This window comes from Polyodon spathula, chromosome 8 (assembly GCF_017654505.1).
Source record: "Polyodon spathula isolate WHYD16114869_AA chromosome 8, ASM1765450v1, whole genome shotgun sequence".
Lineage (NCBI taxonomy): Eukaryota > Metazoa > Chordata > Actinopteri > Acipenseriformes > Polyodontidae > Polyodon > Polyodon spathula.
Window position 1 is genome coordinate 38816631 of NC_054541.1, and position 16496 is coordinate 38833126.

Below are 16496 nucleotides of genomic sequence, written 5' to 3' on the forward strand. Positions count from 1 at the left end.
TTTTTTGAGGATGCAACATCGATAATGGATAATTGCAAAGCATATGACATGGTTTATTTAGATTTCCAGAAAGCTTTTGACAAAGTCCCAAACAAAAGATTAATTCTCAAACTGAACGCAGTTGGGATTCAAGGAAACACATGTACATGGATTAGGGAGTGGTTAACATGTAGAAAACAGAAAGTACTGATTAGAGGAAAAACCTCAGAATGGAGTGTGGTAACCAGTGGAGTACCACAGGGATCAGTATTAGGTCCTCTGCTATTCCTAATCTACATTAATGATTTAGATTATGGTATAGTAAGCAAACTTGTTAAATTTGCAGACGACACAAAAGTAGGAGGAGTGGCAAACACTGTTGCAGCAGCAAAGGTCATTCAAAATGATCTAGACAAGATTCAGAACTGGGCAGACACATGGCAAATGACATTTAATAGAGAAAGGTGTAAGGTACTGCACGCAGGAAATAAAAATGTACATTATAAATATCATATGGGAGATACTGAAATTGGAGAAGGAATCTATGAAAAAGACCTAGGAGTTTTTGTTGACTCAGAAATGTCTTCATCTAGACAATGTGGGGAAGCTATAAAAAAGGCTAACAAGATGCTCGGATACATTGTGAAAAGTGTTGAATTTAAATCAAGGGAAGTAATGTTAAAACTGTACAATGCACTAGTAAGACCTCATCTTGAATATTGTGTGCAGTTCTGGTCACCTCGCTATAAAAAAGATATTGCTGCTCTAGAAAGAGTGCAAAGAAGAGCGACCAGAATTATTCCGGGCTTAAAAGGCATGTCATATGCAGACAGGCTAAAAGAATTGAATCTATTTAGTCTTGAACAAAGAAGACTACGCGGCGACCTAATTCAAGCATTCAAAATTCTAAAAGGTATTGACAGTGTCGACCTAAGGGACTTTTTCAGCCTGAAAAAAAGACCAGGGGTCACAAATGGAGATTAGACAAAGGGGCATTCAGAACAGAAAATAGGAGACACTTTTTTACACAGAGAATCGTGAGGGTCTGGAATCAACTCCCCAGTAATGTTGTTGAAGCTGACACCCTGGGATCCTTCAAGAAGCTGCTTGATGAGATTCCGGGATCAATAAGCTACTAACAACCAAATGAGCAAGATGGGCCGAATGGCCTCCTCCCGTTTGTAAACTTTCTTATGTTCTTATGTTCTTATGATTACAAAAATGACATTGAAACAAATGGTTTTCACTTTAATTGGAGGCAATGTTATAAGTTGGTAGATATGTATTTCAAAAGAGTAGGTTCTTAGAACATTTACTGGTAAGTACAATGCAGATCTATATACTTTTCCAGTCTTATGAATATGACCCCATAACGTCAAACATAGTATAACCTCCGGTTAATGTGAGCTGTATTCTTTCAGAAGATTCCTTTATCTGAAAGCAACGTGTTCAGAAGACAAGCAGCTGGTATCTGACAAGTCTCTATGTAACTTCCAAAACAGGGAGTCTGCAAAGCTTATTTTGGCACAGTGTCTGATGAGCTAGTGAGAGCTGGCTTGTTTTATTTACCCCTTACAAGGTTAAAGGAAATGATTGTTGGCAGCAGCCACACAGCATCAAAACCATCATTCATCAAGAAAGGAAATACACGCCTGCCAAAAGAAACAAGGTATATCTACAAGACAATAATGTGGATGTCACAGAAGCAACGGGACTGGCAATGGCATGTAAATGCTGATCAGTTTTTATGATACAGCAAAGTCAAATACACACATTAATAAAATATTGTTTCTAAAATGTGTTCAGTCAGTTTCTCCAAGTTATCATTATCTTCATACCAGCAAGCTTGTAAACTTGTACACTACTAACTTGTACACTTAAGCAGAGGGGCCGGGGATCTTGTTAGCCAGTAGAGACCAGATCATTAAAGTTTGTTACTAGCTGTACATGTCAGTGAATAGTGGGTTTGAAAAACTAAGCGCTCTCTCAAAGTAAATGCTAACATTTCTGGGCAAAGTGGGCAGCAAAGGGCAAACCTTACTTCCATGTTTCAAAATATTTAGCCTAAAATCTTAGAATATCCTCATGTATCTTCTGACTTGGTCATTTGTAATATTCTGACATTTCAATAGATGTCACCATGTCACCATTTTGTCACCGACTAATTCAGCTATAAGCTCCACAGGGAAAAGTCCATGCTAGTTAAATGACTAGCATAAATCTTTTTCGGTAAGCTGCAAAACTGAGCTCGATTTCAAATGTACCATTCCAACATCAGAAATAAAATGCACAATGACAGTGAAATACAGGAAAGATATATTAACTATCCTGGATTAAATCACATACTGTATTTAGCAGATCCAGCTTTGCAAAAACTGCTATGGGGCTAATGCCAGTAACAAAGCCAAAAAAATAAATACATTTGAAGTGACTCTCAGCCCACTTCTCCTGCAGCACAGAGCTGGTCTAGATGTATTGACTTTGCCATCTGGTGTAGACCACCTACTGCCACAATCTGTCACTTTCACCAGTGCTTTTTTGACAAGATTCTGGAAATCTTTACCAGAGCTCTAAATAGACCCAGACCATAGCAGAAGCTCGTATTTGACAATGCTAGCACACATTCAGTCATTCATACTCTGCAACTTTATATGATTTTTGTTGAATAATGTATTAATTGATTGCGTTTTTACATTCCTTTCTTAGTCCTCAAATAAGCAATTTGGACAGTTTTCAAAACAATTTTTGCTGTACTTTTTTAAATACACACTTTTTATTGTAATTATGAGAAGCAGAAATGCAGCATTTTAATAGAACTTAAATAACAAAACAATGTGTTTACAATTATAGCATTATAATATAGATCACAACATTTTTTTTTTTCAATGGCAGCATTATATAAGTATATATAATAACATTTTTTTTTTTTTTTTACAATGGCAGCATCATTATAACATTATAATACTTGTGCAGGCATATCATTTTTTTAAATGTATTTTTTGTTCGATAGATTTCAAAGCAAACGCACTTCAAACCCTCATCAATGCTAACGTCTTTATCTAGCACATATACATCAGAAAACTAGTGTCGCAAATTTTCACTCACATCATATACAATATCTTCCCCAGTTTCAGGCACGAGTGTATAGCTCTGTTATATGAATTATCTGTGAAATGCAGGTACAATAAATAAACAGGTCATTTTGACCAGTACCAAACCGGACAAGGCTAACACCAACAAATAAATAAAGAAATCTCCTTGTTTTATTCTCTGTAGACAAACAGGCATCCATTTATCACTCTCAGCTGTGTATATACAGATGACCCGGTCTGTCAAGCACATTTTTTAGGGGCTGCCGCTATCTGCCAGGAAAAAACAAAACTGCATACACTTTTACAATAGTTTTCTTACTTTTTCATTGAAGCATGTTAAAAGGGCGTACTAAACTTTGCAGATGCACTTATAAGCACCCGAACGCAAATTTGGGCTGGCATGTGCTCCACGTGGAAATCATGGGATAAGCAGCTGGGTGCTTAAGGGAAGGGTACTGGGTGATACATATATTGTGAAATGTAATAACCGACAAGGTATTGCCAAGTTTGCTTGTTACAAGTCAAGAGAGTTAAGGCTGCCACACACCAGACTCCCATGTGATTTTTTAATTGGCAACTAGATACTCTCGCAGTGGCATGACCACACACCAGAAGCGAAACAGAGGCGATGCGCAAGGTTTGAAAACTGCCAGATCTATACAACTGTTAAAAATTGCTATTGACAAAACTATGATCAAGACCGGTGCATATTCATCAACATGCTGTGGAAATTATGAGCGTCTTCTCTATGCGGTATTTCAACACATGGCAATAAATAATCCTTACCAGGCTTATGCAGTTCCTTCAAATGGACTCCAATATATTGTCTTGCAAATCTGTATCTTTAGAATTGTGATGTCCTTTGTCATAAAGCTCTGGGTATTTTTTTGACAGGAAGTATTATTGTTTCCTCCGTCATTTTGGATACTGCTTCACCCTGCTGGACCACGTGCATTGAAGCTGTTCTCCGATTACTCAATGTCCTAGTTGATACGTGACAAATCTCACAAAATCAGATTGAATCCTATTTATTTTGCTGTACCATGGTGCCGCTCCCACGTCGCCTCTGGCGTGAAAGATACTTATCAGAAGTACAGGTTCTATTTATTTTGTTGCACTACTGCACAGTTCCACTTGCTGCATCGCATCTGGTGGGTAGCATCCTTTAGAGTTAATGTTGGAGAAGATGAGAGTTGAATTGATGTTGGTGTTCGTGGGGTATAGTTGGTGTTAAGGTGAGTGTTGGGCTGCGTTTACATGAAAGTGGTGGCTCAGTCTTAAACCACACTGTATTTAAAGTGTTTAACAGTTTATGTTGGCCACCGTACCTCTTATTTTGTTCCGATGTTTGTCGTTTTATTAGTTATTAAATGTGAACACTAGTGCTTAAAATTGCAGCTTCTGTATCGGAGTCTCACTTCCTGGTAGTAACAGCCTTGCCAGTGATACTGCCCTGTTCACAGATGGTCACCGGAAATAAATTAAAAGCAGTTTAGTATTTAAAGCTAACATACAGCACAGAAACATTAGCTTGCTGATACAACTGGGGTGCTGTTTATCTTCATAGCTACAGAGATGTTAGTGTGTGGGTTTTTTTTGTTTTTCTTTTATAACACCTGCCATGCACTTACAAACACCATGTGAACTTAATTGCAGAATTGGATGCTGTGAGAATGTTAACTGTTTTTTTTATTATTATTATTTTGGTAAATATCATTTTTATAATAAAAATTCCACCTTCAAGTCAGTGATAAGTGCGATTACTGAAAAAAAAAAAAAATGGATGGTGGGTGTATATGTTCAATTAAATGTTTTACATAGAGTATTCTATTATAGATTAAATTGTAGCCGTATTAGTCCAGAGACGACAGCCAAAGAGAAGGAGATGTGATCCGTTTTATTGGTCTAACTAAACAATAATTATTCACAAGCTTGCAAGACTTCAAAGGTCTCTTAGGTATTCTATAAAGCCGTTCTCTCAAAAAGGTTTAAGTGATAAATAATGATAAATACAATATTTTAAATGTGTAATTCCCACAATTTTAATATATACTGCATAATGACAATACATATTTAGACTCCGGTTTGTACCACTCCTCCATTTCAAACTTATAAATAAGCATTTGTTTGACATCACATTTAGATTTCTCCCTGATATTGTTTTTTTTATACAACAGATAAATGTTTTTAGCATTCAGAGTAATGTGTATATGCTAAAACAAAATATCTTCTATAGTAATACCGTATAGCACGTCCTAAAGAGGCACAGTCAAGGGAGCTATCTTAAAAGATGTTTGTTGTTGTATAATTGTAAAAAGTTTCAAATCTATACATTAAACTGAGCTGTTTAGTTTGTTAGTTTTTGCACACCTATCAGATACAAAGTGAAACGGAAATACTAAGACTAGCCCATAACTTTTGATAATTATAACTGTATAGATTATTTGGTTGGGGTATAAACAGCCATGATAGTTGCATTCTTGTTAGCTCAAATTTTATGAAGATTTGGAGTCTGTGCCCGAAGATTTTGGGCATTCTGTTACCCTGATTTCATCTTTATTTGCATGAAGAGAACAGACAGGTGAACAGAAAATACAGATATAAGCAGGTATCAATGATTTACGTTTACAGATCAGCTTCAGACAATTCTCATTTCAATCTGAGAGACAAGAGGTGCCACATTTCCTGAATACAATGGACAAAGCAGATGATTTAAGCTTAAAATGTAAATACAGCTGAAAATACTTCATCCCTGTAGCAGATTTCTGTTTGACATCAAAATTAATTATACATCCTAAGAATGAATGAAATAGTCCAAAGGTGAACCAAGACGACCTTAAGTGATGCCAATAATCTGACGTACATTCAATTTTCAGAACTGAACATCTATGTACCAAAAATGCATTTTGACAGTTGGATTATTTTTGTCAATTAAATAGCCATTTACAAAATCAGAAGGATAAGGGTAATCAAAGGGTTGTTTATATTGAGACCTTAAAACATTCACTTACTGCATTTTGTGCCTTTGACTGGATCAGGTAATCCTGAACAAGACCCCTCATTTATGGGTATAGCAACCCTCCACCGAGATCCTGTGATGTCACACTCTGTGTACTCAAAATAATAATCTGTCTGCAAAACACAATCGGGGAAAATGTCAGGGATATTTGTCAAATGTAGGAAAGGTGATTATAACCACGGGTTCACATAACTGGTAAAAAAATGCAGGCTTCCACATTGTTCTTTAAGACACAAAGGCATACCATCAGTAAATTTTTAACAGAAAAGCGTTTTTCTTAAAGGCAGCGGCGGTGCTCATGCTTTATCTTCATGTGTGCGTTGCACAAGGGGGAGGTGTGTGGCAGGGCAGAAGCCCTACTGTTGAAAATAGTGTGTGTGTGAGAGGATATAAGGTTGGCAGGGATGGGTTTAAATCTGTCCCTGCCAACAATCACAAGTGTGGCCAATCCCATTACGCCGGGAGCCAGAAATCGTGTGCATGTACGTGCATGTGTACTTTTTTGAGATAAAATGCCCAGCATATATTGTTTGGTGTAAACCTTTTGTTTTGGCCTTTCTGCCTTTCTCTGTGTTTGTTTCTTGAATAAATATGTGCTTTGAGCTTTAAACTGCAGCTTCTGTCTCCGAGTCTCTAATTCCTGCTGGTAAAAGCTTGGGCCTTGGTGCTATCCTATCACACACACAGGAGATCACCTAAGCAGTACCTTTTTAGCAATCCTTGTTGATCCAGGTGTTTCACTACAAGTGTGTCTCTAAATCACACAATCACATTTGGTGTTGTCACGTTTAATGCACTTCGAACAGTTTTACTGTACAAAATAATCTGTAGATATTATTCACTGAATGTTTAGAAAGGGTGTTAATTGTTACTGTGTGTGCCAAAGTGATAACCTTTAAGGTGCAGCAGTTTAAAATAAAAGGACTTTCTTAAAATCAGGAAATGAAAGTTCACACAATGCATTTGTACTTATCAAGCCAAAGAGCTGAATGCACAGAAAACATTTTTGAAATACAATTCTTAATTAGATTTGAATAACTGCTGTATGTAACCTGTAAAGAAATTTCCCTGAATACTCGTTTTTATGTTGAAGAGCATTTTTAGATTATAAATATGGGAGCTGGTATTGATAAAACTGTAAAAGCTGTTAAAAGGAACTTTGTTACAGACCGAGTTATCAATTTTCCAGATACATCACTTTTTTCTTTTTTGGACCTTTTTGGAAGCTGGTGTAAATCCATGAGTGCCACCAGCTGAGTGAGGGGATTGCTTTAGTTTCATATACATTGCAAAGACGCTATGAAGAAGAATGCTTTCCTGAAGTCTAATCTTTTCTTACAACCCATGAGGAATGCATTTCAGCTGTGTCAACGGCAACGACTCACTCAAACATAACCACAAGAAAAATACTCACAAGCTTATTCTCTTCTGAAACTAAAGTATCAGAAATTTAACTCCGCACTTGATTTGCATTTGATTTTCCCCAAATGTTTTGCATTTATCCATGTACAAAATGCAAAACAGCTTTATCTTACTTTGATTACTTGGGGAATCATTTAGGTTGTTTTGAAATAAGAAAATCCTTTTAGACTCTGAATTCTAGAATCCACTATCGTTTGTTTAAATAATACTGAATTACAGTGCAGTTCTGATTTTACTGTGGAAACATAAGATATGATTAGGCTTTTCGTATGACCCTATAACCCCTAAAATTGTACCCATGATGACATTCATTAGAAACCCTACTTTATTTTTCCATTTTTAAAAATCAAAAACATAAACTAGAAAGAATAAACTGTAATACCTTGCACTATGTTTATAAGAATCACTGATATACGAATCAACCGCATATAGTGATCAAAGCCACTGGGACAAAATCATTCCTATACTAACCAATGTAAAATACTTTGCTTGTAAGAATCATTTCGGGAGAAAAAGACTACATGTAATATGTATATAAAGCTGTTTTTGAAATTGAATTTGATCATATCTCATGTGATTAGGCACATATGAAGCACGGATCGTACAATGATGTAAGAAACACTGCATTGTTTGTAATCAAACATATGTAGATATGTTTTTTGTGTTCTCTGTTAGTGAAAAGTGAATACACAGTCATTGAATACATACTGAATACAGCAGTGTTATTGTGTGATATGCATGTAAAGGAAGGGGGATTATGGAGCGGTGAGGGGAGGGGAGGGGGGGAGAGAGAGGGGGATTGCAGAGCTTTGCATCTCTGCTTAATGAAAAACTGTGAGATTTACATAGCAACAGAAAAAAAGTAAGCCACAGATGGTTAAATGTAATGGTAGTCCGGACAGTAAAATACAGTACTACAATGTCTAGGGCTCCAACGAACGGTACATTTTGACCTTCGAAGGTTCGGAATACATTACCGAAGGAAGGGTCAGACCTTCGATGGTACTAATTTGCATAATTTATTGGTGACGTCACCATAGCTACTAGTTTATATTTGATGTAAAATCCTATTATTTTACAGGAAAGCCCTATAAATGGAATAAAACATCCACATGTAGTTTAAAAATAAGTTGTAAAAAATAACAAGTATGTAGAACAGTAATTATGTTTTCATAATTTAAATAAAAACACATGTTGTTTATTTACACATAATTGAGGCTGCTTGCAAGTTTATCAATCACTGCTACTAAAGATATTAATAATTCTACTAAAGATATTAATAATAATAATAATAATAATAATAATAATAATAATAATAATAATAATAATAATAATAATATGAACTTACGCTTGTCAAGTGACCCCAGAGATTGGTTATGCCTCCATGATATGAGTCACTTGCAGTTTGCATTCAACTTTGCTTTTGGTCGTCTGGGCATTTAACAAAAGAATCCCAAACAGCAGCAGAGGGTTTCGAGACATTTCTTTTAATACAGATTACGCTATAAAATGCTTTGCTGTCGAGATGGAGAATGAAGAAATTAAAGCTCTGCCTCTGGATAACACAAGCTGGGGGGGACAGTGCTCAGTTTTCAAAATTAAAATTATTATAACACATTCTACCATAGCACTTCTTTTATACTGTCCTGTACACTAGGTATTCAGTACACATTTTACTGAAGCACTACAACTAAGCTTCTAATAAGCACTTAATTGGTCCAATTAAGTAATTTAAGGTACAGTTGGAACAAAAACCAGGAGGATGTGGCTATTATTTTCTCATCTCATTATATCATTTTTTTCTTCCAAATGGCCTCTAACCCTTCTTTCTACATGATATCGTTCCTTACAATACTGCTCTTGTGTTCTAGTTTTAAAGGCAAAACCTATTTTCCTAAACAGATTTTCAGCATGGAATAAACCAAACCTTGTTACTTTTGAACACTGTCTGCTGACGCAGTGTTCACCAGAGATTGGTATTTTACCCCAAACGTTTTTTTAAAAAAGCAAAGAATGTTCCCATTTATCAACTAAAAATGAAGAGGTCAATATAGGAGGAAGGAAATGGGAGACTTAAGCAGGATGCTGATGATAATAGACTCAAAGTGCTAATGAGGCAAACGGATTTTGTGAGCTGGTTAAAAAAAAAACACTCTTCATAGAAAAAGTGAATTAAAGCTTTTTTTTATATTTTATGTAAAAATGGTACTGTCAGTAAGCATGGTGAGAGGTTGTACCACAGCTCTGCGAGTTACAATCCTGATTTGAACACTAGAGGCTGGTTTCCCACACACAGATTAGCACTAGTCTTTAATTTCTTACCTAATCAGGGTCTGTGAAACCAGCCGTAGACCTGCTAGTTGTACTAAACCGTGTGTTGGTTTTAGTTATGTGTACTACGCTGGGTTAGGTTAAAACCGCTATTAAACAGCTATTTCAGGTGTCTACTGTAAAACTGGCATGTCTTGTTGGTTGTTATAGTCTATGTTGAAACACAGTTAAAACTGATTCATAGGAGTGTTTCTTAACCAAAAAAAAGTCAGTTATTTCCAGTTAAGGTTTGAGCTATATAATTTGAACTAACGCAATAAGCATCAAGTTGCCTGTTGTAAATCAAAAGACCTGAAGCATGTCCACAGGCTGCTTATGAATATTCTGTTTTCCTGTCTGTTAAGAATCCGTAAATTGTGAAGATAAAACATATGTTATGTTATACACAGTGTGTGACATCTTCACAACTACATGTGGGATCCTTAGACGTGACTACACAAGCTAGTATTAAATGTACTTGAAAGATGGGAAATAACCCATTAGAACAGAAGTTGCATCCTATCCCTACCAAAGTGATATTGTTGTAGATCAATTACACATTCTAAATTTGTGTAGAGACAATCACTGTGCTGATCCAATCTACTTTCAATGGAGGTAGAGGGAAATACATTGTTATACATTCATTATCAAATGAGCTTGCTAAAGTTCCACCATTTATTAATTATTCTCCCTGGCCACTACTATGCTGTAGCTTTGTGATGAGTGTATGGAATGGGCTAGTGGTAGTTTTAGGTAGAAACACTTGGATCCTTTAAGACAAAGTTCTCAGATCAATCAGCTGCTAAGAACCAGACTAGCTTGGATGGTCCAAATGGCCTCCTTTTGTTCGTAAATTTTCTTCTATGTTGATATGTTCTGCTAATACACACAATCCTACACAAGCAGTGTCTACAGACAACCATTAACCAAGGACAAACGTCCTTTCCTCACACAAACACACATAATGGAAGTACCAATCCACACCCTTTTCTGTAAATACTACTTCAATTACAATTTACTTGATTATTCAAGATACAATATTGTCATATGTCTGTTTATTTGTGGTAACTGAAGGTCAAACTTGTGTAGCAAGCTGGTTACTTTTCAGTTTTCATAGTTTTGACCTGCACAAACAATCTTAATAAAATCCACTTGTTTGTGTATTATCATATACTATATATGTTATGCAATGAATTAAGATTAATAACTGGGTTTGTTTAATGTTTACTTTCTGTTTTCATATGTATTTATTTTTCAAAATTATTTAACCAGGGCTCACTTGTACTAGCAGTCCTCATCTGAACACTGGAAAAAGGGGATTCTTAATTAAAACCAATGGGGATAAAGGTTCAGTTTCTGATCTTACAATATCCTGATGTGCTGTCATCACTTAAACTATACTTCCAATTAATAAGATGACTTACCATCTATGCTACATGTTCCTGGGTATAGAATTCTACATCTACAGTAAGCACATGCATGAATATGAAATGAATAAGGAACGAGTGGGTTGTTTACCTCACAAGGGAAATAACCAAAACACTCTACGGAGGTTCTGGTACAAGTATAATGTATGGAAAAGAAGGTGTCATTAAACCTATATTTTACAGCTCTGAGAGTTACCTTTATATGCATCTGTTAGCAATGTGGTGAAATTTGGAACAGTGAAAGTGAAATGAAATTCGGTAAAAGCAAAAAGATTAACATTGGCAAAATAAAAGGGTTTGTGAGAGACGAAAAATGGAAATCCAGAGGCTCACCTAGTAAAAGCACTACCCTTCTGGAGTGCAGGGTTCAAGAACGCTTGAATCCTGGACGTGAATGGCCATTTGTAACACTGAATATTAGGTTTCTTCATTACAAACCATTTTGAAGGTTCAAATGTGTTGACTAATTTCTAAATGTACAACCAGGATGCATGTGAGCCAAAGAACAACAACATTACTAAAATGCTAACTTTCTTTTCTAATTTCCCCTACCTAAGCAACTTGTCATGGAAATGCACTCACTTCTAGAAAAAGGAAAGTTGATTGTTATATAATCTGACAAATAAAGATGCTTTTGGCCAACAGAAAAAAAATAAAAATACAATGACAAAGATGATTAAATGACTTCATGTTCAGAAGGCTCTGTAGCCTCAGTCATTTCTACCATTGAAGAATGGCTCTGTGACGCCAGCTGTAATCAAGTCTACTTTCACTGAGCTCTGTTTAATATAACCAGTATCACTTGGACACCCTCCTCCCTTGTGGCCTTGCATTCTTTGCTGCTTGAATGCCCTGGATTTACATACACACGAAATAACCTCCGTCGTACAGATAATCACAAGGCTCTATTAAAACCATGGCTTCCTAACTGTCCTGTTTAGATTCGCCAATACAAATAAGCAGTCCAAATGAAGAATGCCTTTTTCAGCAGTTCCCAGTGTTAACTTTTCAAAAACAGCTTCTGTAGGTAATTGTGTCCAAGCTTGACATAACTGGCAAAATTGAATCTAGGTTAAAAATAATCTACATAGTAAAAGGTAATTTTGGAAATAATTATATCTACAATAGTAAAATGCAGTGGTACAGGAGCGGGGTGAATAATTACATCTCAATACCCTGTGGCTTACCTTACATTTCAGTTCAGTTATCTGTCCTATGCAGAATTCATAAACAAAAGAAGCAACTGTGTTTTTTAGGTTTTTAGCTTTGGTACGCTGTATGGAGATATTATTCACAGATATTAAGACAGCGTTTGGTTTCAGTACAGTGGCACACAGATAACACTAAAAGAAACCATAATATCCAGTTGCTTATAGTGCGCAGCAGTTGGCACTCCTCTCAAAAAACAGGTGCGTCCACTTTGCTTTCATGCTTCATGTAAAAATGGTCCCGATTTAAACAAACACCAACAGACAATGAAAAAAAAATAACAAAAAAGTGGGCAACATAAAAGGAGGAAATTCTATCAGATATTAAAACAACATGGCAATGAAAGGATTAATTATCACTGAGCAACAGTACTTAGTGTAAATGTTGAAAATATATTTTTTCTTTGGAAGTTATCTATAAAACAAAACACCATGGAGATCTTTCTAAATGTCTGTTTTACTTTGTAAGCTTAAAATATCATAAGCAACCCCTACAGCTGCAGGTTGTGGCAGATGAATGTCTGGATCACACCAAAACTGCTAAGCAGGTTGTGTGTGTGTTGCGTGTGCATGTGTGTGTGCAGAGGATGGGTGACTTCCGAACTTGACACACAGAGCTGAAATGTAACCAAACTGGATCGTCAACTGGGAATTAAAATCATTAAAAGAGATCTGTTTTTGTGGAGCACAGCCACTTTGCCAATACCTCATAGTGTCTGATGCTACCAGATAAGCTTTAATAATCCTTACTTTAAATTTTAGATATTTAACCTGTAAAACAGGAGCTCATGTGTTAATGTGGTGTCTCTACCATACCCTTCTGTGTGTCATGACATCAGGAGAAAAAAACAAGTAACCAGAGAAGGCGATAATGTCATCTGCTGATGCAGCCAGTTTAAATCCATAAAAGAAGAGATCAAATAACCCCCAAGGTACAGCATCATCTGTGAATTTGATATTGGTTACCCCCAGCCCCAGAACCTTAATGTCATGCTTTAGATCCAGAAACAGGGACAGACTTACTTTCGATCAATGTTTCTTAGTTTTTTCCCCCCAATATAATGTTTATACAGTAACACGTACTGTAATAATGTACCAGTATATATTTGCAGTATTCTTTAATACCTGACTTATTTTGTGTACTTCTTTTGTCAAAGCTAAAGCCATCCCCCATTAGTGAAGTGCCATCTTGAGTAAGAAAACGTACCATTGGGTATGGGTTTAAAAAGCACCCAGACAAATCTGAAGAAGTAATTGCCATGCAGTCCTGGGACTATAGTGAAGTCACTTATTAATTAACGAGCCTTCATTTGGGAACCCAACACCTAGTTTTATTACAAAGACCATCATAGGACGCTATTGACTTTTATGTCACCCTCAACACAATGGGCGGAAAAAGCTACACCTGTATTCGTAATTCTTACTTCCTAGACTAGAGCGAGTTAAACTTTTGTATCGGATTACGGCTTTTACACTTCAATGTAATGTGGCAATATCCGATATCACAGTTTCTACAAATTTAGCATAACAAAAAAAACGTACTTCAGATACATGGACAAATTCATGTACCATGATAATAAAAATAATATTGTTCAGATTGCATATTGTATCACGGCTTTAAATATATACGTGTACCACTACCTTTTCTGATTTATTGACTAAATCCCTGCATGCAAGTTTACACGCATTTAACACATGAAAATAAACAATAATGACAGATTGGAATTGCTATTATTAAGGTTTACCTCTTTGCACTGAGGCAGGTCCTTCGCTTCCACAATCACCCAATGGAGCAGCAGAGAGCTAAGCAGTGCCCAGCAAATCCCGGCGGAAAAAGGCATTAAATAAAAGGCTGGGAAAGAACTGTGCCTCTTCATATTTTGCTTCTGTTCCATTACACCACGGACAAATAATAGCTATTTTAAGAATACATTAACGAAATGTGTCTTTATCAACGTTTTTATTTCTATTGTATTGTATTCTGTATTTCATCCACCTTCCTTCATCCACTCCCCTGCTGCGCAGTTCTGCCTTCTACACAGCAGGCTTTGACACGCACTGGTCGTGACGTCACTGGGATTAGCCAGGAGCAAGCGCATCTGTGTTTAGTATTATGCCTGATTGCAGCAGGTGTATTGAAATAACTACAGGTTGTCAACCACTTCAATACATATAAAAAGCGTTGCGCTGCACGCTGAACCCCATAGCCAAGTAATGCATTGCACTGATGTCTGTACAACTTCCTCACAATCAGCCTTTTCAAGAAGAATTTCTGCGTTCTTAGTGTACATAAATGCACTAGAGACAAGAAACTATCAAGTGATCTTTAGCAGACATGAAGTGCAGCAGTAATTTGTTTTAATTTTTCCAAAGGGAGAGCCAGTAACAAGAGTCCAGCAGCAAAGCATGCCCCCTTAAATGGGATTTCCCTGGATGCATTACACCTCATCTAACTAAATAAGCAGTTTTCTTCATAAATACCAGCTCAGTCAACTACACAGAATTTACTTTGTGGAGCCCCAGTATTAAAGGACCAGACCACGGCAGGCCCCAAATCCATAGGGCCTGATCTATAAATAGATTTAGAAAACTGCAAAGACAATCAAGGCTGTAAGCAGGGATCTTAGCGCCTCTTTCAAGAAGATACCATGTGCCTTAGTTATTTTTATAAACTATATATATATATATATATATATATATATATATATATATATATATATATATATATATATATATATATAGTACATTTTAAAAACAAATGATGACCAACACCAATAACTTCTGACATATTTCTGAACAGGATTATGAATTTGCATGTGGCATGGGTTGATGTTATTACCCAGTATTGAGCCAGTTACTGTACTGTTCATATTAACGTAAGAGCCAATCCACTTCATACATGCTTGAGCAAAGGAATAAGGTGTCAGAAATCTGAACCTCAACCAGGGTCTGTCTGCTGTCTTAATCACACATGGTAGAGCATTTAAATCATTGATGAAACTATTTTGAAATGGTTTGTTATTGTAATTGTGAAATTACTGTGCTAGGTTTGAAAAGACTGGAGCACTGCTGTGAACAGAATTTTAAATTGCTGAATCTAATTTTTGTTGCACAAGCTATTTGTGTATACATTTGTTACTTGTACAAGAGGAAAATAAGGAGACTTCAGAATTCAGTTGACATGCCCTCAGTTTGTGATAGATAATTGGCTTGTGCAGAGCTGTTTATTATGACACAAATTTAGTGTCTCTCTAGTATGAATTCCATTGCACTACAAAACTCCAGAACATTATATAACTGATTATCCAAATAGATAATCCTCTGGGGTTTCTGCTACTGTCACTGGTGGATAATGCACCCATGACAACAAAGAATATGTTTAAACGAGGCACTACCTGAATATTTATTGGTCAGCAGTATGCTGACATGACGTGGTAGTGTTCGCGGGAAAGTCACTCTCAGTGAGAGAGCAGATGTACAGTACACCCTGTTGGGGTCCAAGCCTTTGTTCGTTATATCGAGAACTTAAAACTCATTACAAAAAGCAAAAATCCCAAATTGAAGCTGAACTTTTATTCAAGATCAGTCTGACATGAATCGTTTCAAAGTGTACCAAATCTTAATCCAACATGCAAGACTCCCAAACTGAGTTTTTATTCCAAATCAACCTGACATGAAAAGTTTGACATGAAAGAGAAGTTATTAAGATCCTCAAGTTTTTTTGTTTGTTTGTTTTTGTTTGTTTGTTTGTTCTTTGTTTGGTTTTGTTATTTAACGATCAATATAGTTTCCAAATTTGTTGCAACATAAAATGATGTGCGTTTCAGAGGAATAGTTACAGACACACTCTTATTAAAGCAAGAGAGTTGACTTCACTGTCCGGCGTCATCACGTGCGTACAGACCAAGATGTTGACAGTATGGATATATTGTAACAAAAATCCTTAACGCTGTAGGAATGAGCCTTCAGTCGATTAAGGGCCAAACTCGATATTTATTACACTAATACATGATCAAAGATAATTTGCCAATTGACAATT

At 36.2% G+C, this 16496-nt stretch overlaps 1 protein-coding gene across 1 annotated transcript in view; it reads right to left on the bottom strand.

Moving 5' to 3' along the window:
• The window catches only part of LOC121319914 (endosome/lysosome-associated apoptosis and autophagy regulator family member 2-like), a 31323-nt gene extending 16819 nt beyond the window's left edge, over positions 1–14504 (bottom strand). Inside the window, exons 1-2 of the mRNA XM_041257871.1 lie at positions 14203–14504; positions 6083–6203 (exon numbers count right to left, since the gene is read on the bottom strand). Of these exons, the coding sequence (XP_041113805.1) occupies positions 6083–6203; positions 14203–14352 (271 nt within the window). The 5' untranslated portion in view covers positions 14353–14504. The remainder of the gene's footprint in view (positions 1–6082; positions 6204–14202) is intronic.
• Positions 14505–16496: the final 1992 nt, after the last annotated feature.